At 44.3% G+C, this 25,901-nt stretch overlaps 1 protein-coding gene across 3 annotated transcripts in view; it reads right to left on the reverse strand.

The window, feature by feature from the left end:
- ABCA1 (ATP binding cassette subfamily A member 1) overlaps nt 1-25,901 on the reverse strand; it is a 92,639-nt gene that overhangs the window by 19,212 nt on the left and 47,526 nt on the right. For all 3 annotated transcript variants that reach the window (XM_048291136.1, XM_048291134.1, XM_048291135.1), the window contains exons 7-25: nt 24,779-24,970; nt 17,536-17,622; nt 12,838-13,078; nt 12,133-12,272; nt 11,778-11,894; nt 9,304-9,492; nt 8,260-8,465; nt 7,991-8,167; nt 7,159-7,381; nt 6,583-6,804; nt 6,005-6,209; nt 5,363-5,476; nt 4,733-4,904; nt 4,069-4,200; nt 3,389-3,528; nt 2,252-2,389; nt 1,491-1,711; nt 992-1,064; nt 268-470 (exon numbers count right to left, since the gene is read on the reverse strand). In XM_048291136.1, coding sequence (XP_048147093.1) covers nt 268-470; nt 992-1,064; nt 1,491-1,711; nt 2,252-2,389; nt 3,389-3,528; nt 4,069-4,200; nt 4,733-4,904; nt 5,363-5,476; nt 6,005-6,209; nt 6,583-6,804; nt 7,159-7,381; nt 7,991-8,167; nt 8,260-8,465; nt 9,304-9,492; nt 11,778-11,894; nt 12,133-12,272; nt 12,838-13,078; nt 17,536-17,622; nt 24,779-24,970 — 3,192 coding nt within the window. The remainder of the gene's footprint in view (nt 1-267; nt 471-991; nt 1,065-1,490; nt 1,712-2,251; nt 2,390-3,388; nt 3,529-4,068; nt 4,201-4,732; nt 4,905-5,362; nt 5,477-6,004; nt 6,210-6,582; nt 6,805-7,158; nt 7,382-7,990; nt 8,168-8,259; nt 8,466-9,303; nt 9,493-11,777; nt 11,895-12,132; nt 12,273-12,837; nt 13,079-17,535; nt 17,623-24,778; nt 24,971-25,901) is intronic.

The following is a 25,901-nucleotide window of genomic DNA, read 5'->3' on the forward strand; positions in this document are numbered from 1 at the left end:
AGGGGCCAACCTACACACGACATCTCAGCAAAGTGCAACTGAGTACACAGGACCTGTCCGTGCTTGTCTGTACCACATTTCAGTTTTTAATGCACCCCTCTATGAGCACACACTTACACAGGGCAGAAGACAATCCATTTTGGAGAGGAATGCAAAGCTGCCTGCTCCATAAATTTTTACAGGAAGCGATAAGGCTTCATCTCGTTCTTAATTCTGCCATGATTTATTTCACCTAGTTTAAGACAAAAGAATCACCAGCTCACTAACCTCCTCCAGAGTAGTTTCGGAGATGCCATAGCTGGAAATGCCAAGATCGGAAAGACGGTCATCAATTTCATGGAACAGCTCTACAAAAGCTCCCTCTTTAGCAGCTTTGTATGGCAAGACATAGGTTAATTCATGGCCTATGTCCTCTACTAGTCTTGCCTCAGGAACATGCTTCGTAATGAGATTTGAAATTGCAGAGACATCTAGAAAAACCAAATGTAGAAGATAGTTTTGTTCTGGTTACTGCTCATTATGTGGAAAAAAGGCTCAGCCTGAAAAATCTTGCCAGAAGAAAAGGAGGACAAATGGGACATCTCTGGAAAGAAGCTCATTTCCATGAAAAAGTCTAATTTCTTTTTAACTTAATACAAGCCTGGACTCAAGCCTGGCTATATTTTTTTTGTGCAGAACTTGAGAGAGTTTTGACATGCTACTGGAAGATCTGCAAAGCATTGATGTAGCGTTCACCAGCATTACATATGACTAACAGGCCAAGCAACTACATAATCTCTACTTACTAATTCTCAGGACAGCTCGAATTCAAAACGGCTTACTCAAGAAAAGCATTCCAATATCTACTGATTTTAAAATACCATTGCTGTGAAGTTAGTAATTGTCCAAGACTGTAGCTACATAGCGGCAACAAGGCTAAGGCAGCTGTCTAAGGTGAACTACAAAGCAATGTCAACTGGGATTCAATCTTAAATTCTTTGTCAAGCCTCACCTATTGTCAGTGTGTCACTTTCATGGTCACTGCCAAGGCCAGCATCAGAGCTGCTCTGAGAGACACTGTCATCCTGGTCACAAAAGAGAAGACAAGCATTATTTCCTGCTGTTTATTCAAAATGGGCCCCACCAGATGCTACACTCTAAATAAGTCCAATCAGAAGCTGCAAATGGTGACACAGCACTGCAAAGGGCTGAAATAGAAGTAAGGGGTCACGGATATAGAAGTGAGTGTTACAAAAGTGTACTTCACCTATTTTGTGTTTCTCTGATTAGCTTTGGACCACTGGGACAAAAAAACTATAATGGAGATGTATGTCCCATGCAATAGTTTAACCAGACATGGTCTGGCACAGTACCCACCAAACAAGTAACACTTCTTTCAAAGAACAAGGGATTGTCCTTTGAGACATTCTACCACGTAAAAGCTGCTGCTTCCAAAAAGCCTAAGATTTCATGAAGAAAGAATAAACACGGGCAGAAAAGGCCAGCTGTACCTTTTTCAGATAGGAAACTGTGCTGCTGCTGTTTCGGCAGGAGCTTAGAGAGGAATCCACATCCTTTTTGACCAGGGTCAAATAATAGCCTGTTCCCAGCTGGTTCTTCAGGAAGAGAGAAGAGCCAACACAGCAGAGCTTGCCATGAGAAATGATGGCAATCCGGTCCCCCAGAATGTCTGCCTCATCCATGTGGTGTGTGGAGAGAATGATAGTGCGACCTGGAAGAGAGCAAGGAAGACACTGCTGGTAAGTCAAACAAACGTGTGTTCCCATGCTAAAGCCACAATTATCTGGATCTTGCCATGAAGTTGGATGGAAGGGTGATGCTGCAAGTTTGGCTCCTTTTAACAAGACTAGGAGTATGGAGAAGATTCACAACTGCTATCAGGGGTTTATTCCTCCCACTGTCTGCTGGCTCTTGTGCTCAGCAAATGCAGGTTTAATTTCATGTCTGCGAGGTTGGTTGCATGGAGCAGAACAGGACATTGCTGAACACCAAGGGTGATTTTCTGACTTCAGCTGCCCTCATAACCCAGTAACAAAGTTCGTTCATGAATTCTGACATGAACAGGAGGAGAAAGGAATACAGATGAGAGATCTGAGCATCCTTGTCCTGCACTGTCTTTGTTCATTACTTGGTGCAGGCAACGATAGATTTACAAAGACACATTGCTATTTTGAGAACAGTCATGAATCAGATGGATTTTCTTTTGCCTTCCACAATACATGCATTAAGAGTGGAGAAAAAGACCACATACCTTGCCGATACTTCAGAAGCAGTTCCCATATCCCTCTGCGAGAATAAGGATCTACCCCAGCTGTAGGCTCATCCAGAATGACAACCTTGGAGCCACCGACAAATGCTAAGGCAACAGAGAGCTTCCTCTGCATGCCACCTGTCAGGCACAAGAAGAAAGAGGTGTTCAGGCTGATGCAGAGACAAGTGGAATAGCAATACTTGCAGAATGGTGGATAATGAGCTCTCTGAAAGAAAGCAGACTGAGGAGAACAAGTACTGCTGCTGTTTCAGGCCTTCAGGGTCCCACCACTTTTTGGACAATGGATAATTCATCTGGATAGGCTTTCCTCAATGGAGTCTGAGTCGTCTCCTACTGCAAGGAACCACACCTTGCATGCCCTCCCTTAAGTGAATTATATTATCTCAGCACCAGGGGTAGCAAGCCACCAGCTTGGAGGCCTAACCATATTTGAGGATCTGGAACACAGGTCTCCAGAGCTTGACCTGCAGAAATAAGTTGCCATGACACTCCCCTTTCTTCCCTCTGGAAGTGTTCCAGAGGCAAGAGCAAGGAATTATATTGCACTCCTCAATACTAAAGCCAACCGTGGTCGTCTGCTCTTCCTCCCTAAAGTCAAATGTGCAGTCTGTACTGATACTTGAGTAAGACAAAGGCATCTCAGTCCCTCAAGTATCTGGTACAGACTGATACAGGAATTCTGCCCCTCCTGAAAAAGGAGGACACTCCAGGTCACCAACTGAAGGGGCAGAAGTCAGCATAAGGAATGCATGTATGGTTCACAAACAGCAAGGTCCAAGTCACTCTCACCTAAACTCATAAACCTGAAATATATTAGTAGCTTTGGAGAACACACAGTAAATGCAGCTGAACTACGTCATGATGGAAACAAATACAAAATACTCAGAGAAAGTGAGTGACTTGTTATGGCCATTAGATAGCTTGTGATAGTGCAAGATTGTGACGTTTACTATGATATACTGATTAGGTACTTAATAACTAACTGACTTCCTTAAATGCTTAATAACATAGTAGTCTATATATAATTGCAGGATCCCATCCAGGTCCCTAATGCAGCCTCGGCAAAAGCCAATGGAGTGTTTCTGAGGCTGAGAAACACAAAAGATCTGAACCTACCTGAGAGTCTGCTTGTCCTAGCTTTCAGTTTGTGAGGCAAACCAACATCTGTTGCCATCTGCTCCATCTCCTCTTTCACCTTCTTTTCTGGCAGCCCTTTGAGCCGAGCATAGAACCAGATGTGCTCCTCTACAGTCAGCCTAGGGAACAAATGCAGCCTCAGGGCACAGTTGAACGCACCATGCCGGGATTCGTCTCTTATATTAGCACTACTGCAGGCATTTCTGTTTGCTCAGAAAAACATATTTTAAGGCTGAGGTTTCAGGAAGGAGCTACAGACTGGGTGCGCTCAGCTTGGGCCTGACTTCAGGGTGTGGCTCTAATCAGCACTCTGAATTATGTAAATTATTATGTAAATAATCCTTCTTTAAGGGTGCTTGACAGTACCACAAACAACCCAAATCACTAGGCACTGAAGAAACACTTGACCTAGCTAAGTGGAGTAGATTATTAACAGACATGAAAGACTAAAGTATAGGCTCTTGCTGATCATTCCCCGGGCACTTAGGAATGTGCTAATAAACAAAATGTTCCTGCACCAGTCCCACACCACCCCATTGTCTCGCACCACACACACACAAAAAAAAGGACTGTCAAAGCCAAAAGCCCACTGCTATATCCTAGAGAACCCAAACATCTGTTGGATAGCACCAGTCCTGTGTCTCCCACATGATACTCACAAGTCAAACAGCACATTGTGTTGTGGACATACTCCCAGGTTCTGCCTGATGGTGCTCAGCTCAGACCGGATATCTTTGCCCAGGATGAAGGCTGTACCCGAAGTTGGGGGGAACAAGCCAGTCAAAATCGACCTGGAAGAAAAACAGAATAGGTAAGCAGGTAGGTTCCACCACTAGGAAACAGCTGCTGTGCATGCCAGGATGGCTGAATTAAGAGTAGGTGGAAACCCTGGGGAAATCCCATATCAAGAAAGTAGCCTGAGAAACATCTCACTAATGGAATTAAAAAAAACGAAAACACAAACCAGCTCCAGCGGTGATTGAAGAACACCCACATGGCTGCTTGAAGGAAAGATTTTTTTCCTCTAAAAGCTTCTTGTTCTTTCAGTACCCACTTGCTTTCTTTCACTGGTAAGTCAGAATCACAAATGGCATTACTCCAAAACACTGCCTACAGATTCATTTGACCCAGCCTTAACCTGAACTCCCTTCAGTTCCAGTCCCCTCTGTCTGTGAGGCAGCAGCACAACTAGACTAAATCAGCAGAGGCACTCTAGTCTGCACCAGGTTGCACACTGCAGTCCTACAGCTACCTCTACTATACGGATAGGAGTTGCAGTATTCAGTCACTTCCCACTGTCTTAAATCATTATTTTGTTCTTACATGGTAGTGGTTTTCCCTGCTCCATTATGTCCCAGAAAGGAGGTGATTTGTCCTTCATAGAAGTTAAGTGTGAGACCATCTACAGCAACCTTCTTCCCATCACGGTAAACTTTGACCAGGTTCTGGATGGAAACACCAAGACTCAGATGCACCGGCTCTTCTTCCTTGCAGACTGGAAGAAAGCAGGAAAACAGAGATATGACAGGTTTTAACAGAAATTGCATGGAGTTTTAACAGACATCACATTCCCCCAGGCCAGTGGAGAAATGAGCTATATGAAGAACTGACCATGTTTCTTCCTCAGAGACAGGAATCTTTCACAGAAATTGTCATTTAGCTATTTTCTCTCTCCTGGGCTCATCTGGGAGCTGGAGATCTCCAGTGTTACCAGGCTCAGCAAAAATACAAGGGCTTCTCAACTCCATGAGCCCAGCTGCGCTCAGGTGGGCAAAGTACCTTGGGTTCATCTGGATACACCCACCTGATCAGCATATCCAAACTGTGATAACAAAAGGATGACCAATTTCACCTATCCATGCCAGTCCTGCTCATGCTGTCCTTAGACTCTCATTTCAGAAGAAGAAAGACCTTAACACTTCACTTCAGAAAGGCTCTGTGTCCAGCACTTACCTTCTGAAGACCCCTTCTGGTCAGGATGGGGATGCTGCCTGTCCTGTGGTTCCTCCCCAAACCAATAGGACTTTGTAAAAGGAAAGTACCAGGGTCTGGGAATCCCATACTGGCCTAAAAAGAAAAGCATTACATGAGCCTGACTGCATCTGTCCCTTTTCGTCTTTTAGCTTTCAGGACAAGAAGGGAAGTACTCCACCCCCAGTAAGCCTCCAGGTGAGGCAAGACTAAGAAGAAATCTTTCTGTATGAAGACACTGACAGACTCTGGGTAAGAGACATCTAACTTCACTTTAGGGTTAAAAACCCTCTGCTGGAAGGTGCTAAGCAGCACACGAGGTACTGATACTCTTAACCCCTCCCTTGCAGCACAGTCTGTGAACTTTTGAGGAGGGAACAAGTGAAGTACAGCAAAGCTTCTGGGGCCAGATCAGCTATGGCCACCATGGGGTCATGCTTCTGTGCTGGGCAACACTCACTGCTGTCAGCAAGCAACAACCTTGCTCTGATGCTGGTTTTGTTCCATGACCTTTCTACATCTCTACTTGGAAATGGGCCAAATTTGCACCTTCGCAAGTGAGAAGAGTGAAAGGATTTATTAAAAAGCCTTAAGACATGATTATTCCTCAGAAGCAGACCTCACCTGGGAAGACAGATTCAATGTACCAGGTCATGACTCCATACAGAAAAGTATCAAACAGCATCATGACAGCCGATGTGGTGATGCTAAAGCCATCTTCTTCCAATGGGCTCTCAAAGAAGTTGTCCCACTGAACACCAACTCCCTGCTCCTCGAACAGTGCGAAGTACTCGCAACCGAAACCGAAGGCTACTGGAGACAGCAGGCTCTGAAAACGGAAGGCATGAACATGCACTGAGTGTTTTTACATCTACTCTCCAACTAGTCATCTCAGTTGTAGCACAAAGCTAAGGGACATTGACCATATGAAAAGTCAAAGTTCCAAGGACCATCATTGTATTTAGAGGTATGGAGTGGCAGATTTGGTCTAGGATTCAATAAGGCCTGAAATCTCTGCTGCGCCTCCATCCAGAATTGTAAGTTTCCCTGTTTCCTTTCCCTTATTCTTTGGATTTTCCTGCAAGGGAACAGGTTGCTAACAGTCACCCTCTCCAGACAGGTAAGAAAGCGTCCAGCTAGAGAGCTGCTGAGTGCCATAGCGGTGGAGACCCAGTGCCCAGAAGAGTTTTATCAAGACTCACCGCAAAAATCTTGAGTGAGAAGCTGATATGGTCCTGCCAGGCAACACACAGCACATAAGGTAGGTACAGCGTGAAGTAGACAATGCCCCCACAGGCAGCTGCCAGGTTGGCCCTGGAGAACACGGTGCTGATGAGGAAGCACTGGAGGATGGTCACAACACCGAAGATTGAGAGGAAAATGAACACCACACTAGGGTCGCTGTAGGGCAGCAGATTCCCCATCTGGCAGGAGAACAACAAGTGCATCAGGCTTTGAAAGGGCTCTTCAAGGTACCTCTGTTACAGCCAGCTCTGCAGAGCTGCTGCTCAGGGGAAGTGGAGCTTCCTGCAATTTGCACAACAGCCTTCCCAGAAGTGAAGCAGTACTAGAGGCTTCTTTTCAAGAAAACTGAATCTACAACATTGCCTCCTGTTGTTTTCAGCCACATAGTCCTGTTGTTTCAAAATCCTGTTCCCAAAAAGTGACTGGTCAACACACACCCACAAACTCCTCCCCAGTGTGTCAGTGCAGACCACTGCTTAGCAGGCTCTAAAGACTCTAGAGTCTGCTGCCACAGGCCAAACCAGGCTACTCACCTTCAGGATCAGCACCAGCAATCCTGCACTCATCAGGAGAGGGACAAGGCTGCTAATGAACCAACTTAACCAAAGGATGCCATTGTCAAGTCCCATAATCCTCATTGTTTCTTTCAGGCGGGCTTCCTTCTCATACACAATGCCCTTAATTATCACAGCCACTGAGTAGATCCAAGCTAGAGTCATGAAGAGAGGCATGGAGCGGCTCATGACACGCAGAAATCTGAGAAAATGAAGGGAAGGGGCCAGAAGAACTGAGTGAGAAACTTCACTGCAACTCCAGGTACCACTTCAAGGGCTGTCAGAGCATGGTGACAGCTAAGCCTTCACTGCACAAAGCAACTGATGTGCAAAGCCTGACACAAGATCCGTGTCTCACCATGAGGTGAGGCGGATGGGTTTAGAGCACATCACCAGTTAGGAATGAGAGCTGGAGCTGCAATTGTCACTCAGTAGAAGAGTGGATGCAAAGAGCTGCCTTGCCTGGAGATTGCTCTCAATTGCTCTCTTCCCCTTCTCCTGTGCTTATCTGTCTGCTTTCTTCCCCAGTGCTATTTTTGCTTGCATCAGGTGTGGGCATATAGTCACACCTCAGGAAGGTACTTTGTATGTTCAAGTCTATTACTGACAGTCCCTCTCCTGGGCAGGACTCTGCAGGGCATCATGTATTCTAAATCCTCCATGTGGGTGCCCTAGTTCCAGGGATTAGGAACACTATGGAGATTGCCTCCTCACTGATAACAGGAACATAAACCATGTCTGAGGAGTGACAAAAGCCCATGCCTCCCAAGCTCCTCCTCCTGGGAGCTTTTGAAGCAGCCTGCATACATACACGTCATCCACGTAACATGGGTAGGGCATCTGCTGCACATAAACTCCTGTCTTCTTCTCCGTGCCTGTCTGAACTCTGATGATGGCCTGTTCTACCACATCCTGCAGGTAGACAAAGCCTCCCCAGACATAGCGCATGTCCTCAAAGGGGTCAGCACGGGGACCAGGATCCCAGTACCTGCACCAAGGGAATAAGACCTTTCCATTAGAAATCCTCCTCACCACATCCTTTGGAAGAATTTGTTCATAAGGCAGGATGCCAGGGCTCACCCATCCTTGATCTTGTTGGTCCTCTCCACATTATCAATGTCCATGCGTATCTTGTATTTCACATGCTGAGGAAGGTCTGTGCTGTCAGGAGCTATTTCAGTGAAGACTATGCCGGCCCAGAACCTCCTTTCATCCAGAAGCTCCAAGGACTTGTTTATGAGCTGGACTTCTGTGGGCACAGGCTCCAGTTTGTCCAAGTTGACACACTAGACAGGGACACAATTGGAAGCATTTATGGGATACACTGCCAAAGCATAATGTACTTTGTTTAGACGTGGGGTAGAGGAAAAGAACTCTCCAGTGGTAATGCCATGCCCAAGAAAAAGACAACTGCATCCGACTATCTTGCAATGGTTTGCTGTAGCCCAGCAAGCTGCAAGAGCTGTCATTGCTGACTGCTTGACAGTCACCTACCAGTCAAATATATATCACTGAGAAATACCCCAGCAAAGGGATTTTCTGTGCAAGAGGTTTGGTAGTGCCTACGGGATCTTATCCAAGTATCAATTTCCATATATAGTCTTACTTCTGTTACCAATAAACCAAGTCTGATTAAAAGCCTCTAAACATCAGTAGAGAGATCTGAAGGCTTTGGACCAGGCCCTTAACAGGCCATGGCCTGTTTCTGTTTGCACTTACCTCCCAATATGATGAGGTAACAATTAAAAACTAATTTTGTTCCCTCAGTTTAAAGCAGCTTCACCACAGTCCCCAGCTAAACCCCAGACTGAAGTATGAGCTGCCACACTGCTGGAAACAGCAGCAGCTGTCAGTCACCCAGTAACAGCAGGGCAGGAAACCACACACAGTGACAAAAGCAAAAACTTCAAAAACAAGGCCTACAGTTAGGTTCTGATATCTATACTCAGGCATCTGAATAAATGATAGTTTTCTCACATGCTACTCAGCCCTACTAATGGCTGGCTGTGTCCAGAAAATGGACAGAGGAACATCTATCTTCCCTTTCCAGAACAACAAACTGCATGAGTGGAGACCAAGTTGCCGCCCTCCCCCAGCTCCTTGCCCACACTAACAGGATCTCACCTCCATGAAGCGGGAGATGGTCTGGATAGCCCGGTCTGTCTCATTGAAGGCATCCACCCAGGTATACAGAGAGCCATTTTCTGTCTCAAAGTCCTCTGGATTGTTTGACAGGAAACGAGCAACATCTTCCACTGTCCAGTTGGAAGCTGGCAAATGCAGGTCCCAGAGGGCTTTGCCTTTCAGCAATGTCTGCAGATATTTTGTTTTCAAAGGAGAAATAGTTGTGAGAATTAATGTTAGATCTCCTCTCTCGTAACGAAAACAAGCACTACCAGGGAAAACACCTGTTAAAAAGGTGCAGGGAGAGGCCCTCTGCAATACTGAGAGGATCACCGCAGTGGGGTCCTTCCTCTCACCTTCCCGTTGAGAAGGATATGCCTCCCTCGGTATAGCTAAACCATATTGGTGCGCTTTGCAGGCTGTCAGCCTCCATGTCCTGCCACCCCTCTCCCAAGGAGAGGGCAGCAGAGAGCCATGCACTGCTCTGCACCCCCCCACACACGAAAACCAGGGAAGAGGGAGATGCTTGCTCAGCAGAAATGCATTTGGCTAATGCTGGTTGCCAAGATCTCCTCACTTCTCCCAGACAAATCTCCGCTCCCAGCTGGGATGGAGAGGGATTGAGGCATGGCCGAAGGCTCAACGGTCACTGTGCTGACCAGAGGCCAGGGGATTCTCATATTTTGCTTTTGTGCCACCAGAGTTGGCTGAAGCAGCCCTATACGGCCACGATGTCCTGCCTTTGTCCTCCTGTCAGGGACAGTGCTTTCTTCACCCGGATTAACTGCTAGCTTTCTGAGGACAGGCTATTGTACGCAGAATGCCTAGCACAGGTTCAGTGCCAGGCAGAAGCACCCATCACTGAAGCAGAAACCAGTCGACTGGGCAGACAATATAAGGCCAGGCAGAAGGGAGCAGTAATTGTAAAGGATATAGGTGAACTGAAGTCAGGGAGATAAAAAGAAAAACATGCACAAGAGAGAAAACTGCAAAAATCCTTATGATTAAGAACAGGAAATGGACTTTTTGCCACAACAAAAATTAAAGAGAGGTAAAGAGCTTCCCCATACTCTGCTGTTGCCAGCAAACCAGAAAGTAGTGTGTCACTCAGTCATAAGAACAGTTTAGTAAACTGGAAAAACAGAACAGACCAAGCTAGCAAAGGAAAACATACAAAAAGGAAATCCAAGCAAACAAGAATTGGATGTGCTGTGCTGTGCTCTCTTCTCATTTGGTCTTCAAGGTTAACTTCTGCCACCATCCCCAGCAGAAAGGACATCATGCCTGCAGGGAAATAGCTCAACCTCATCTTATTCAGTTCCATCATTAAAGCTCCTTAACCCCAGGGACACATGTCACCCTTCCTGAAGTTCACAGGCACATTAGCATCAAGCTAGAAGTGGCAGGGATGGGCAAGCAAAGCACTTTCCTCTCCTTCAGCAGGAAGAAATATGCCAAACAGACTGTACAACCCAGAAAGTTGAGAGGTGTTGGCTGTCAACCCAGCAGCATGGCAACTGAATGGGATGCTCTCTGGGAGCTGCCAAGGCACTGACAATGAAGGACTCCTATTTGTGTGAACGTCAACAGGTGACAACAAAGGGACCCCCGTTACTACATTGGTACAGAGAAGACCAGATTGCTGGGAAGATCAATAATTAACTACCAGAGGCAATAGTGTTAACAGGCAACATAAAATATAAAACCAGAAAAGCCCAAGGCTCACTAAAATTTAAAAAAAAAAAAAAAATAGGATCAACATTCACTTTTCAGAGGACATCACTGCAAATCAATGCTTTGGACCTTCCTTTCTGCAGAACTTTGCAACAATCTGTTCAACTGTCTCTGGCACTCCAGTATGTCATGTTAATGGAGAAGTACAACAGGGCAGGTCACAGATTATTCAGCAGAGCATTACAGAGCATTTACCCCCATTACAGCGGGGTAAAAAATGAATTAATTTTAAGGTTTATAAGACCTAGGGAGGTCACTATACACAAGAAGGTGCACTATGATACCCAACCAGCTGTGTTGCAAAGACAGCTGGAAAAACTACTCTACAGTCGTCCCTCTGTTTCTCGATCCCAGTTTCACATCACAGTGCTTCCAAAGACATCAGACAGGGTCCAAAGATCCACCCCTCAGAGCTGCACCTGAGGAACCATGGTGATTCTCTCATAACACATTAGGGCAACACTGCAGACAAAACAGTACATTTTCCAACAGAGGCAGATTAGAAACGAGTGTTACATGTGCACTGCTCCTGTTTGCAGGGGATTGTTCCATGAAGGAAGGAATGACAAGCATAATGCAAGATCTGTACAATCAAAGTCTCTTTCAAGAAGGGGTCCCATCCATAATATTTATCTGCCCAATTCAGCACTGAAGCACCATGAAGCACCATCTAAAACAAATATTTCATCACTTATTGCAAAAAACAACAGTGGTGGTTCTGGCAAGGACACCATACTGACCCGAATGAGATCCATTTCCTGACTACTTTCCATAAATGTCCAAATCTTTGGGCTTATCTCCTCCCACATTCCCCCGAGGTCACGAAACACACCCAGCTCCTGGAATGTCCTGTTCACCTGTCACAAAAAGGAGAGGAAGGTTATTTCCAAAAGCTGGCAGAGACCCATAATGGGCTGAAAGGGTGCATTGAGCCTTTAACAGTAAGCGCATGGGAGGTGAGAGACTAGGGAGGCTGTGCTTTTGCAGGCAATCCTTTCTAGGCTTGTGTTTGGGTCCAATTTAACTAGCAAGGATCAGCTGCACAGCCAGAGGACATAGTTCATGCTACATATCAGAGGACAGGGCTAGAGTTACCTCAGACATGACCTTCCTTACAGCTGGCGTATCTGGAGTGTACAAGATCTTCCCAATCAGCAAGGGTTTCAAAGCCCTCCAGATAATCCTGGAAAGCGGGCTGGATTCCAGGTTCTTCATTATCTCATTGCAGTAGGGTGCTGAGGAAGAGCACAAAAGTGAGTAGCTGAACAGCACAGTGACAAGTGCAGAAGGCATAGAGCTTCAAGAACCATCAAAGCTGAAAGCAAAGCATTTTTCAGACACAAAACCCCTCCTTTACTGCAAAGCTCCACAAATAGCCCCTTTTAGCCCAAGGCTGCACAGTCTGCCCAGTGAACATGGAGAGACCAGGTAGCTTCCAACACTAAGAGCCACACTACTGGTCCTGCAACGCTCCCACAACCCTGATGCACGGCACAAACAAAATTTGTCCAGAAAACGTCAGATTTCCAGAGGCTCCACATGACTGTGCTCCCTCTCCCACTGAAGTAGGTCCACTGCACAGCTTTCTGTGGACTCTACAGACGGTCCTTGGGAGACTCTGCAAGTTGATAACTTACTGGTCTTAAGGGCACATGCAGGACAATATGTGCATGCCTTTCTGAAACAGCAGTGAACATGTTCCTCACGACCACACGCTTTCATCTCTGGAAGTTTGGAAAACACTAGTGATGACAATCTTGAAGTAGATAGGACATCAGACCATGCCACTGTTACACTTACTTGTGGAGTTATCATAGAAGTTAATCACATCATCTTCAGTGCTGTTGCCTCCAAACAGTGCTTTGTAATTGTTATCCTCATACCAGTTGAGGGATTTAATTTTGAGCCCTCCACCCTCAGGATGGCCGCACACGATGCGTGACACAGCCTGATAGATCTGCGTAGAGGAGTTTGAGGCATTCACATTGGTCAGGAACATCACCTCTTGCCTCATGTCACTCCAGCTCTTCATGCTCAGCAGCTGTTTGGGAAGGGCAGAGAAAAGAATGGAAGCAAGTTATCAAACAGCATTAATAAAAGGAGTTCTTTCCATGCGCCTTCAAATCACAGAACAGATTTCTAAACAGATGAGAATCCCCTTGAACACAACATCAAGGGTAAGAACCAGGGAAAACATTTCCCCACCAACACAGTGGGAGATTGTAGAAGGAAGTCTCTTCTGTGCAAGTACTTGGACTGTATCCTTGCCAAGTTTTTTACTCTTGAGTTTTCTTGTCCAATGCTGTGGGTGGTTCCTGGCCTCCCTGCCCTCCAACATGGAAGCTGCTTCTCCTCCTGGTTGCACAATGGCTTACATTCCAGTGGAGTACCCTCACAAGGACAGGTGGGGTGGGGTACACTGAGTCAGAACAGGAATTAAAGGAACACCACCAAGTGACTGCAGCTCATGGATCACAAACTCATGGGATGAGCTACAGGCCACAGCAGTGTCACCTGGCACAATTCCACCAAGCCTCCGCTGATTTACACCAGGCAGCCAGTTTGACCTCCCAGACTGGCATGGCTTATCCCTGCCCCAGAAACTCCTTGCCCCGTTGTGAACAGCATTCCCAGAAAATCCTTGAAAACAAGCCCTGCTGCAGCCAGGAGCCTGAATCACAGCATAATGCACGCAGCCAGTCACAGCGAGGAGCCTTCTCCTGCCCAGCTGACCTGACACCAGGCCTGAGGTGACAGCATGCAACCAGCCAGAACCATTAGTACCTCCAGACACCTTTGAGTGCCATAAGCCAGACAATATGCCTGCAATGTGTCATGAACAAAAGCACCCTGCCTTCAGCCTGAGACACTCACTGTATTAATGCTGCCATACTCGGGCATGGCCAAGCTCACCACAAGAAGAAAAGCAACCCACCTGCATGAGAACTGATTTCATGCTGCACTGGAGTGTTGCTCTCAGACTCCTGTCTGGAGATGTCGGAACATCACCTCTTCGATGGCAACAATAAGTGGATATTATGAAAACATAAGATAAAGGCAAGAATCTAGGATACTTCCTCTAAGTAACCTTCCAGTTTCTATTTATTTTCAGCTCAGAAAACTACTATTTCCTAATCCTCCACTAATTTCTTCCATGGTAAACTCCTAGAATTTAGAACATCCGCAAGTATTTAACAGACAACATCACAGGAAAGAACCTCTTCTCTCTCCTTAATTTGGCTACAGTTAGCTCCATTTGGTGTCATGTGGCTTTGTTTTTTGTTTTTACTGCAAGAGACAGTAAACATTCAAACCCTATCTCTTCATGTGCCACTACAGGTCTCCATCATATCCCCAACTCATCTCTTTTCCAAGCTGAACAGTCTCAGCCTATTCCCTTGTTCCTTTTGTGAAAGTCATTCTACTTCCAAGTGTCCTAACTGGCCTTCTCTGAACTTTATTCCCCTTCTGTTATCCGTTTTCAGAGAATGAGAGCCTAGATCTATGTTCTGTATCAAAGGGTTTTATATAGTATCATGGTAAAATGCTACAGCTGGTTCTCCATCCCTTTTAAAGCGTTTTCCTGAATTTTATCCAATCCCCTGACTGATACTGAAATATCAGGTGACATTAACTTGGATGTTTTCTTACTGGGCTGCCCAGAACAGGCACATGCAGTAAACAGGGCAAGCAGAACTGCTGAGACACCTATTTGTAACTTCTCATCAACTGCATCTCAGAAACAACTTCAGATGCTATGGTCCAACTGCCCTGTTTTCAGAGACAATAACAGAGTCAAAGACCATCTGCCACTTTTGCTCACTGTGTATCGGTCTGTCACTTTTGTTTAAATAAAATGCAGATAACTAAGTCTAAGACAGCTGGCAAAGCCAGCCAGCAACAATGCTGAAAGCAGCAGTGTGCTGAACAATTCAATCCAAGTTCACCCAAGGAAAACACACTCAAGACTCTTTGGCCTTACAGTGGGAGGTAAACCTGACCCTTTGTGCTCATCCCTTTGTGCATGTAGCACTGCCACGTTTTAGATGTGCCAACATCTGGAGAAAAATTCTTGATGCTAAAAAACAGCTACTATGTGTCACCTACATAAGGAGCCTCTATTTTCAGATGCTAAAAGCACGCGGCACGCTGATATAATGGAACACAGCCGTGAGAACAGCAAAAGCCTGAGTGCCTATGTCCAGAGTGACTGATTCAAGTGTACTTTCATTTCCTCGCTACTCACTGCTGTCTTTGCCTGCAGCCTGGTGCCACTCGACCTGGCTCCACAGGTTCAGGGTGACATACAGGACACCAGCATCATGGGACATGAATGAAAAGTGTCACACAACACCTTTTGGTTGTTACATATGCTCACGTAGTTTTTGGATTTGATGATTCCTCACCTAAATGGCCAAGGCTGCATTTCAGGTGTGACAGTTTGAGTACGCAATTCAAAGGGATCCCCTGGGGAGTTTTTGGTATCTTAGGTAAAACAGCTCATTTTTCCTCAGCAAAAAGGCAGCTACTTTAGCTAAAGTACTATAAACTCCCTAACATGATGAGCAAAGGTACTCAAATAGGAAGTACAGCTAATTCCCATGAACATATGAAGTGTTAATCATCTTGAAGAAGGATTGCATTGGCAAATACATTTCTATATATTATTTGAAACGGCTTGAGCAAGGAACTTTGTTTCATCTTTGGCACCAGCAACTTTACAACTTACATGCACAGCTGATCTTTTTACACCTCTGGAAGCAAGTATGTCAAACATGAAGGGTTACTAAGCTATTTCTTCTCCCATACATCAGACCTGGCTCCCTAAGTGTTTCTAAATAGTCATCCTTGCTCTTGGTGTTTAATCTGCCCTCCTAAAAGTTGATTTAAAGAGTCCAAGGACACAGATCCCATCAATCCCCATACTCCAGGACAAATATTTTGTTCAGACTATTTTCTAATTAAAATTCCCTGCTAGAAAGGCTCCTAGACACGGCACAAACAATAGTTCTCTCCACCCCCTCTAGCTGCTGCCATTTGAAACAAGGGAGCAAGTCCCTCCTTTTCACACAGAAATCCGCCTAACAGACAATAAGAAGTAACTTTCGGTCACGCCATCTGGAGCAGCTCATGCTGTACACAGAGCAAAAAGCTGCCTTTGTTTGCACAGCAGGGCAGAATAAAAGGTAGTCCTACCCAAAACAGCTGCCAAGCAAAAGGCACGTTACCCTGGGACGTTTTCGGTCACATCAGCAAACTCAGTATCACGTGGTTTCAATTATTTTTATCCCAGACAAGAAAAAAGGCAAGCTTAAATGACGTAACAGGAAACAGCTGTAGTCAAACTCTGAAGGGCAGCTTCCCTGCTAGCAACAAAAGCTCTGCGATGGTCCTAACTGAAGCTGATCCTGGAATCGTCTTAATTTCAATGTGGAGGGGACTGCATGGCAAGTTGCAGCACTCGGGGAGGGGTGTGTGCCAGGAATTGTTGGCTGGCACGGCGCAGGCTCCCGGCAGCTGCCCCTCCGTGGGAGTGAGGCGCACGCTAACCTGGAGTGACCCGCTCTTGTGCATGCTCCCAGAGGTTACTGCCGTTCACGGGCGAGGAGCTCTCGCTCTGATGCAAAGACTGAAGACTAGCGAAGGGAGGAGGAGGAGGCGGCGGCATTGTTTAGCTTAGATGGAGGCGGGGGCACTGTTTAGCTTAGATGGTTGTGATTTCTGCTCTAGGGAGAGAATGTTTTTGACTAATAACAGCACTTCAAAGTCAGAGCCAGACAAAAAAACTAGGATAAGTTTCTGGCTCAACACCCACCCACTACCTCCCAGATTTGGACTTCTGACTCATACTGAGGTACACAGAGGTTTTTTTTTCCCTAATCCATCATTTCACCTGCAAAAACAAATACTTGCAGTCTCTAGAATGTCAATTTGACTGTGCAAATCACTGTTTATGTTTAGTGTTGTAATGTCATTGTGCTGAGTGCCCCACAAGACTGGAAAACAATCTCTGGCCCAAAAAGCAAGATAGATAAAGAGGAAATAGTAGCCTATAGCTACTAATTTAAATTATTACAGCCACAGTATCTTTTCCACATGCCATACCCTCACTGCACATGAAACCCAGTAGTTACAAACAAGTACTAACCCTGACATGGGTTGGTAACTGAATGGAAAAAAATAAAAAGGAAAGCCTCAACATGCAGTTTGCAAGGCACTACCTGGCAGCAGATGTACTGCAAGCCCAACAGTTGTGCCACTGCTGAGGAGGCAAAACACTATAGAAAACGTCCTAATTCCTGTTGTGGTATTTAACTTGAAGTGCCAAGCAGCTGCAAAGTGCATGCTGCCTGTACTGACACAGGGAAAATAGCTGTAGGATGGGGAAAAGTTTCAAAACAAGCCAGGGATTTGCCTTTGAGTTGCCTCTTGTACTTGATCACAGGTTAAGATAGCAACCACAGTGATATGTTCTCCTGACACAAAGGCTCTTCTTACCTCTTTAACAAGCTTCCCAATGCTCTCTCTCAAAGTTTCCACAGTTTCTGAGAGATCCCACAAGGAGGAATTGAAAGAAAGCCGTCTCTGCAGGAAGACAGAAAAGGAAACTACAAGTTACTGCAAAGCACAAGCAAAGAAATTAAATTCTTGTAAACACTCTCGTATAGAACAGTAAGGACTGTTTATATGGCAAAGTGCTTGGTGGGGAAGACAGAGCTGGCTATCTGTGTAACCTTGAACTTAAAATACCATGGGCTTCTGTACCTTGCAATGTGATAGGATCACCCCTTTCTCTTTTCACAGGTTAAGTACAAAGATGCCATAACCGGAACCATACCAACAAAATGTTAAATGCATGCACATACAATTACAATGCAAAGGATGACTTGCATCCCAGGTCACAAAACAAGCACAGTATAAGGGACAGCATATGGACAGTCTTGAAATCCTGCAAGCCAATGCCAAGAAGGGGATGTAAAGTCAGTACAGTGGAGGGAAAGACAATATGGTGGGCACAAGTTTTCAGTGAGAGTACACAGATACCAGCTCAGGCATAAAGAACTCCCTAGTGCAGTGTACATCATCATCACTCAAGTCCTCCCATCAGGCCTTGATGTTTATCTAAATCAAGGGAGTATTTTAAAACAAACAGCTTCCAATAGCTGGTATGCACTGTCACCAAAGAGCGAGACTGACAGGCATCCAGAAATGGAAGGCACAGCTTTCAGGGAACTATTTGCCCTAGCAGGAAGTCACACGGAAGACAACTCCTTGTTTCCAATTGCTCTACGTGTAACTGGTGGCCTGGAGTTCAGTTTGTGGGGTTCTTTTCCTGTTCTGTTCACATATCTGGATTATCTTGCATGGAAAACATTTGGGCACAATCCTTTTTTCAGGGGAATGAAGATTAAAATAAATTCCTACAATTTCACATTAGTAGCTCCATGTTACAGCATTTGAAAGCATACTAAAGTTAGAGCATTGCAACACACAGATGAACAGCCAAGGCCCTTGAATTTAGCACGTATCTTTTGAGCTGAATCTCTTCCTTTTCACGTCTTTCCTGGGACAATTTTTTTTTGTACTTAATCTGCTGGAGAACAGTAAGACCTGGTCAGTGCCAGCTGGTGTAAGCGGGCACTGTTCTGCTGATCTGCTGGGACGTTTAAAATTCAGCTAACTTTTCTGAGTGCACAGTTAGTCTTTGCTCCACAGCCAGTTGCAAATTCAGGGAGGATCTCTCTAACCTCTATGGATTTCTACTAAATGCAGTCCTCAAGGTTTAGATAAATAAAAACATTATCTAGAAGAAAAGCAGTTAAAAATCCCCACAGGCTTACACCTTCAAGACATATTTAAAGAAATTTAGCCACCAAACATCAAAACCACGTATCTGCTCTACCACTACTACTTTAGCAATAAGATGAGGTAGAAAGTTCTAGATTCATGCACAAGAAGAGATGTGCTTATTCAGTTCCACATACTTCATCAATCTCTACACAGATTTGTGTTCACTGCACTCAGAGGTCATTCAGGGACAAGGTAGATGAGGAAAAGTTTTCTGAGGATACTAATTGGTTTTGAACAGTGAAAAGTCAAAATCCAGTTGCAAAGGATTAGTGAACAGCCTCCTACTGACACACTGCTACAAAGTGCCAGACAAAATTCAGCACTGCAAAGTAAAATACATGGAGAAAAGACAGTGCTACCTTAAGATACCTCTTGTGTGGCTCTGAATTAGCTACTGCCACTCAAAAAAAAAGATCTTAGAAATATAGTGATAAAACAGATCAACATCAATATAAATCTACAATGCACTCCTGGTTCTCAAGTACTATGTGCAATTTTGGGTTCTCCATCTCTGAAGAAACTCAAGTACAGAGAAAGGCCATGATTCAAGGTAAGAATGGTTTTTGAGGGAAGAACAATAGACCACAGTTCTTCCAATGGGACTTGCAAGGACAAACAGAGGTTATGACAAAGGTCTGTAGACTTACAAGTGGGATGGGGAATGGAAATGTGATGATTGCCCACTGTGCCTCATCATATAGGGCTAGAGAACTTCCAGTGAAATAATCAATTTAAAACAAAACCAAATGAGCTTCTGCATATATGAGTTAGTCAAAATGGAAAAAATCAGTAGACTCTATGCAATGTTGAAAATGTTGAGTTTGAGAAAGACTTAAAAGAATTCATTGAACGTAAAAGTCTTACCAAATTCTATTAAACAACAAGATCCCAGGAGTAGCTGAGAAAGTCTGGGTTGCAAACTACTGAAGAACATGACACTGAGGAAATGTTGTTCCATAGCGCACAGTGGCTGCACCCTTTCAAAGGCATCCATTACGGGCCACTGCTGGACTATCAGTCAAGGACATTGAGCTTAACAGGACTTTTTCCTTACCTCCTAAGTAAGTCTTAGGTGATTCAAGGAGCTTGCAAACCTTATGCTGAAATGTGAGGAGTACCCATCTATCCTTTCATACACAACACCCTGACCTTTCTTCTCTAACAAATTCATATCACTTCAAGGTCATTTGTCACCAGAACTTGCAATAGTATCATTGATATGGAGGAAATTTTACTCCCTCTACCACTTCTTGAACCTCAAAGCCCAGTCAGGAAGTCTCTCACAAGTCATCTCCAGAGACAACAACAAAAAAAGTCAGTCACAAGGGCCACTCTTCTTTGAAGAGATGAGCATGTCATTAATTCCCCTGTAATATACATCTTTGTAGTGACTCACTACATAGTTAATTACATAATAAGAAACCTCTAGATTCAGGATAGATCCAGGAAGATTGTTCCTGCTGTGAGACTGTCTTTAGCAGGTATCTGCACTACATCTTGGGACTGGGGAGAGCAATGACTCATTTACTGGTAATGTGCTGCAAAAACATCACCTGTCTGTTCTAGGCACACTGTGGAAAGACAGACCTCTAACAGGTTTTGAACACAACTGCCCTCTAAGATTACTGTCGCAGTGGCTAGCAAGTCACTAAATTTGTCTTTTGGGACAGCCAACATTATAACACTCTTGAGTATACTCAGATTATATACTGAGTGCACTGGGGGGGGACTCTGTGCTTGTAGGTGCATGCTACAAGATTTACTCTAGTGACGAATACTTGAGATGGCTGGAGTTGACAGACAAGCCTTGAATAAATTCAGGTGAGACTTACAGGGCATGGACAATCTGATTCTTTAACATACATGAGAATGCATGGGTTTAAAGTGTTGGGAAGTCAAAAAATTAAGCCAAAATTCAGTCTGCATCCTACAGCTAACTGTTTCTGCTTAATAAAGACCATTCTGCCACTTTTGCTTTGAAATAGTTATTACAACTCTATACTGATCTTAGCAGAAACTTTCCACTGGCCTCTGCAGAAAAATCATGTGCTTTAAGCTTCTGCTTTTGTTTCCTGAGAGTGGAAGTCTCAAGCCACTGCTGCTTAGAAGGATGATATCATTGTGCTTGACTGAAAATGCTCTCAAAAGACCAAGGAAAGCTATGAGTTCAGTTGCAGCACATATTTACATTAGGAGACATTTACTAAAAGCCATTTTTCAACTGCAATGCATTTATTATTTAATGCTTAGTTCATGCTAACCATTTGACAAAATACCACCCGTATTACAGAGGGAGAAAAAACAACTGGATTTTCATGTGCTCAACCACACTCTTTCAAGGACCACTGCACTACACAACACAGAATATTTATGGCTTATTACAGAACCATACCACTGGAAGTGAGTATGGCAAAGCCCTTCTTAGGCAGTGCTGTCCAAGAGATGAAACCCCACATGAACAATCTGAATTGTCATTTAACCTTCCCCCCCACCAAATCACATTCAAAACTGGGCAGATTTGCAGACGGAAATACAAACAGGTACTTCTGTAATATAAGACAGTCAGAAATGTCCCACTGGACTGCATTGTGATGGCTGGGAACTTACTGTCATTGCTCTTGTTAGTCTTTCCCAAACTGGGTAGCTCCTCCATGGGACAACTGCTGGCCTACCACTGGGAGAAGGCCAGGAAGGAAATTTGCATGCATGCAGTCAGATGCACTGCTTCACTGCTGTTCTCAAACCAGGTTCTCCTGCCTCAGTCTCACTCACCCAGTGCAAGGCAAGCCTCAAGAAGAGGCGATGTGTCCACACAACGAGCTTGTACAACCTATTCTGTGTCCTGTAGTATTGTTGGTCAAAAGGCTTCAGAGAAGGGACGCAGGCTAAGACACAGATGATGGAAAAGGGAATCTGACTTTTTGAAACACTTTTGTCTTCTAGTGGAGTGAAGACTCAGAATAAGGAAAGTTGATCCTCCACCTTGGTGCCCTGTGATCACACCCAGATTTTCTGCTGGGTTTTGATCCAAACAGTCTGCCTCAAATAGGTTCTTACATAAAAAAGAGTAAGGAGACACACTTTAACCTCCCTACCATACCTCCAATGAACTTGGCTCAGTTTTCTCATATTACAGAACAGGCTAAATTGAAGTAATACAAAAGATCAGTGACAGAGCTAGAATCCTAGTGTGAAATTTTAATTAGAAGTTCTTGTCTTAACTGTACCACTGCCCTTTGGGCTACACTCTAGGTGTTCTGGATAAAACTGAGGAGCACGTATGTAAAGCGTTTATTCCTTACCTTTCTTTTTAAAAAAACTTACAGTGCTGTGACATTTCAAGCTCATGCATTTCATTATGCAAGCACTTTAATTTCTTTTTTAAAACCTTCATCTGTCCATAATTTGCTAGCAATTACTGCGTTTTTGCGAGCTACTTAGAACACTTAAGAGTTTCCCCAAGGCTACAAACGCACACACACTTTAAGCCAGCAGAAGTTAGTGTTATCATCAGGGTCTCAACCCACGCACTCACTCCTCGATCATAGGGCTCTCAATCCTGCACCCTCCCCTTCAAGTTTCAGCATAAATATTTGTATAAACATACAATCAGGTCAGAGACTTTTAATCCGGATCAATTCCATGATGAAATTTACTGCATCACCTTGCAGAGGGAGTAACAAACAGGAATGCACAGGGACAAAAACAAGCAGGTGCATGCCAGGCTAAGTCGTACGTATTAAGACATTTCAAGAAACCATAGCCACTTCACTGCCCGGCTATCAGAGAGGCACAAATTTCCAGTTTACACTTCAAGCCCTTGGTGTTGAATTTACAAAGTTCTTCCACACAGTTGCAAGCCCTTGTATTAACCTTCTTGTACTAAGATGCTGCCTCTCCATAAATCGCAAAACAGTGCAACCAGTGAAGCTCATGTCCAATTACACAAGCTAAAAACCTGTCTCTAAATCACTGTTGCATCTCCATTTGACTTGGCCCTTACTTTGCTTACTGAAATGCCTTGCAATGAAGTACATCAAAGAGATGAAGCGAAAAAAATAAAAATTAATCCCTGGACAAATTGTTGGCATTGGTTTACAGACTCTGTAGTAGATAACAGAGCATGCTATCTTCAGTGTGCATGTCCACGATTTGACACACAGTGCCTTCAATAAGTTGCGTCAAAAGCCTCCTTTGTTCATGAGCAGAAAGTTCTCTCTTTGAACAAAGATGTTACTGCAGGTCAGGGTGCTTTCTAGCCTCTAAAGACACTAAGTTTCAAATGCGTTGGTTGTGATCCTACAGTTCATTTATCCATTTTGCCTGGCCACATTGAAGCGAGTTAGTTTCTGTTTCATTCACTGATGCATTACAGCAGCTTAACTAGAGGGTACACTGTGACACACTTCTGAGGAAAACTGTGGACCTTTACCAGACGACAATGCACAGCAGGTTTAGAACTGCTGGCTTCTGGACTCCAGCTTTTTTCCCCTTGAAGACAAGATCATGACCCAGCCTCTCAGAAGCCCCCCCCCAAAATTGCACATAATGTCTTAAATCGATACTGCTGCTGCCAAGAGGCACAGAGTGACTTATGACTGTTTCCTTTCACTGACCAACAATACAGACCTAATGACACAGACACACTCAATACCTGCTTCTGTCAGCTACACTGCAGAAGCTTCTGTAAATAAGAAAAATAAGACTGAGTCTCCACAGAGCCCAGAAAACCAATTCTGAGCGGTACAATAGCTGGCTATTTTCTTCCCTTTAAGACCCCAAAATTCTAGCACCTTTGAATGGTTTAAAGTAAAATATGTATATATGTGCACATATACATACAACTGAAGACAGGAAACTAATTATAGCCATTCCTCTCTGAACAGCCCATCTTTGTCACAATTCTAGTGTTGCTACCACATCTCTTAATGCTTATGGGTTGTCTTGCTCTTCCAGCAGTAAAGAAAGTGCAGACAGAGGACATGTGAAAAACAGAAGACAAGCTGTGGAGAGAAGTCACTGACCGCTACGTACTCTGCAGCAGAGTAATATGATTCCAGTACTTGATAATGACCCTCTTTGACTGGGGACAAAGCCAAGCAAGTGGTACATGACTTTCAGTACTGAAAGGCTCATCAAATCTGAAAACTCACACAGCAAACAATAGAATATTTGTTTTAGTGGGTAACAGAGTGGATTCTGTGGTCCTTTCTTCACTCTACTGTTATTTCCAGCACTGAATTCCTCAAACTTCTATATTTTAACAGATATTGCTGATCTGTAGCAAACATCACTGGATTGTCCCAGATCCAAGTCTGCTCTAGTCTCCAGTCATCCTGTAAATAATGTATGTTCTTGAAGTTCAATGAATTCTTCCCCCAATACCCATTCAGTTGGTTAATTTTTGAAACAGGACTTTAAAACTTGACTCTACTTCGTATGATTTAAACCTGCTTAAAGGTTGTGTCCTGTCAGTGGCTAGAAACTTCCGCACTCAGTGGCGCCATGCTAAGGGCAGAGTGCGATGGTTTTAGTGCTCAGCACAAGCCAGTCTTATATCTAGGCTTGTTCCAGCCAAGATACAACATTTGACTAAAACAAAGGGACAACCAAGAGCCTTTCTGTTACAACACAGCAAAGACTTTCCTTTTAAAATGGAACTGTGGACCACACACATTTATGCTCTGCAAGCAGCAGACTGAACAGGAAGGGTAAGAATGACAGGAAGAAGCAATGTTGTTCATGCTCCCGTGACAAAGACCGACCATCTTTCTTCTTTCTAACTGCCTCTGAGCAGTTCTGCAAATGCAGGGATGAGTTCCTAGACTGAAAGCCCTGGAAAATGTCACTGTGTCAATGACACTCTTACAGGTGGGGCCAGCGAACTCACCTGAAGAGGCTTCAAAGGATTAAGGTTAGCACGGAAGGCTTGCTCAGCTGCATGGAGTTTTTCCTTTGACAAGGTGCAAATGAAGGCTTCAGAGTCTGTGGCTGCCGTCTGATTTTGGATGGTGAGAAATTCAGACAATGTTGAGTTTTTGCAGAGATCTTGCAGTCGCATTCGATAACCAGACACAATGACCTAAAAAAGTGGGGAAAGCATGTAAGTCTCCCTTCATCTAAGGCTCCAACCAAAAAACTGGTTATTGCCTAGACAAAGCAAACCATTCATAACATTTCCAGATAGAGGTGAGGGGGCATTCTTCTCTACAGGTTGAGCTGTCCTGATTCATATGCAACTCAGTTCCAAGAAAAACCCTTCCCTGCTGAGAACATGGGAGAGAAGTCCTGGGGGAGACAGGTCTCTCTTAACATCCCCGCAAATACGCACAAAGCAGCAGTGATCCTGTCCTCCACAGCAGCCATTTCCTCCAGCCAAGGGTACATGCATTGCCTAATGTTCAGTCTTCTGGGAACTGAGCCATCGAGACAAAAACAAGGCTTGTGACCAGACACAAGTCTGGCAAATCTATGTGAAGGGCAAAAGACCTATGTCCCAAACTACTCAGATGTATCTGCCAGCCACATTTTCTATGCAGTTCTGAATCAGAATCATCACTCTTAACTCTGAAGTATCTACTCACTAACTGCTGAGACAAACATTTTGCAGTGTTTTTGAGCAGATAATGTATCAGCAAAAAAAAGTTATCTTACTGGCTGCAACAATTGAGATAAGATCCTAGAGTCTTCCTTCACAGGCATATTTTTCTTAAGGTAATGGTTTGCTTGTCAATAATGTTTCCTAATCCACAAGCAATCACCTCATTAACAAAATTGATAAAATCCCTCTGAGTTATCACCAAACCCTTTCAGGCCTGATAACCAAATTCTTTTAATAAGGTCATTTACCGACTTCATGTTTGCTGAACAACAAAGTGCATGTCAAAAAGCTGCATACTTCTTGAAGGTGATAAACAATGAAAAAATCCAGAGTCTACTATTAGAAAGAAATTTTTGTTTGCCTTGGGGCTAGACAGATGCAACAATTTTACTGTAAATGCACAGGTAACAGC

The sequence above is a fragment of the Corvus hawaiiensis genome, chromosome Z (assembly GCF_020740725.1).
Source record: "Corvus hawaiiensis isolate bCorHaw1 chromosome Z, bCorHaw1.pri.cur, whole genome shotgun sequence".
In the NCBI taxonomy this organism is placed as follows: domain Eukaryota; kingdom Metazoa; phylum Chordata; class Aves; order Passeriformes; family Corvidae; genus Corvus; species Corvus hawaiiensis.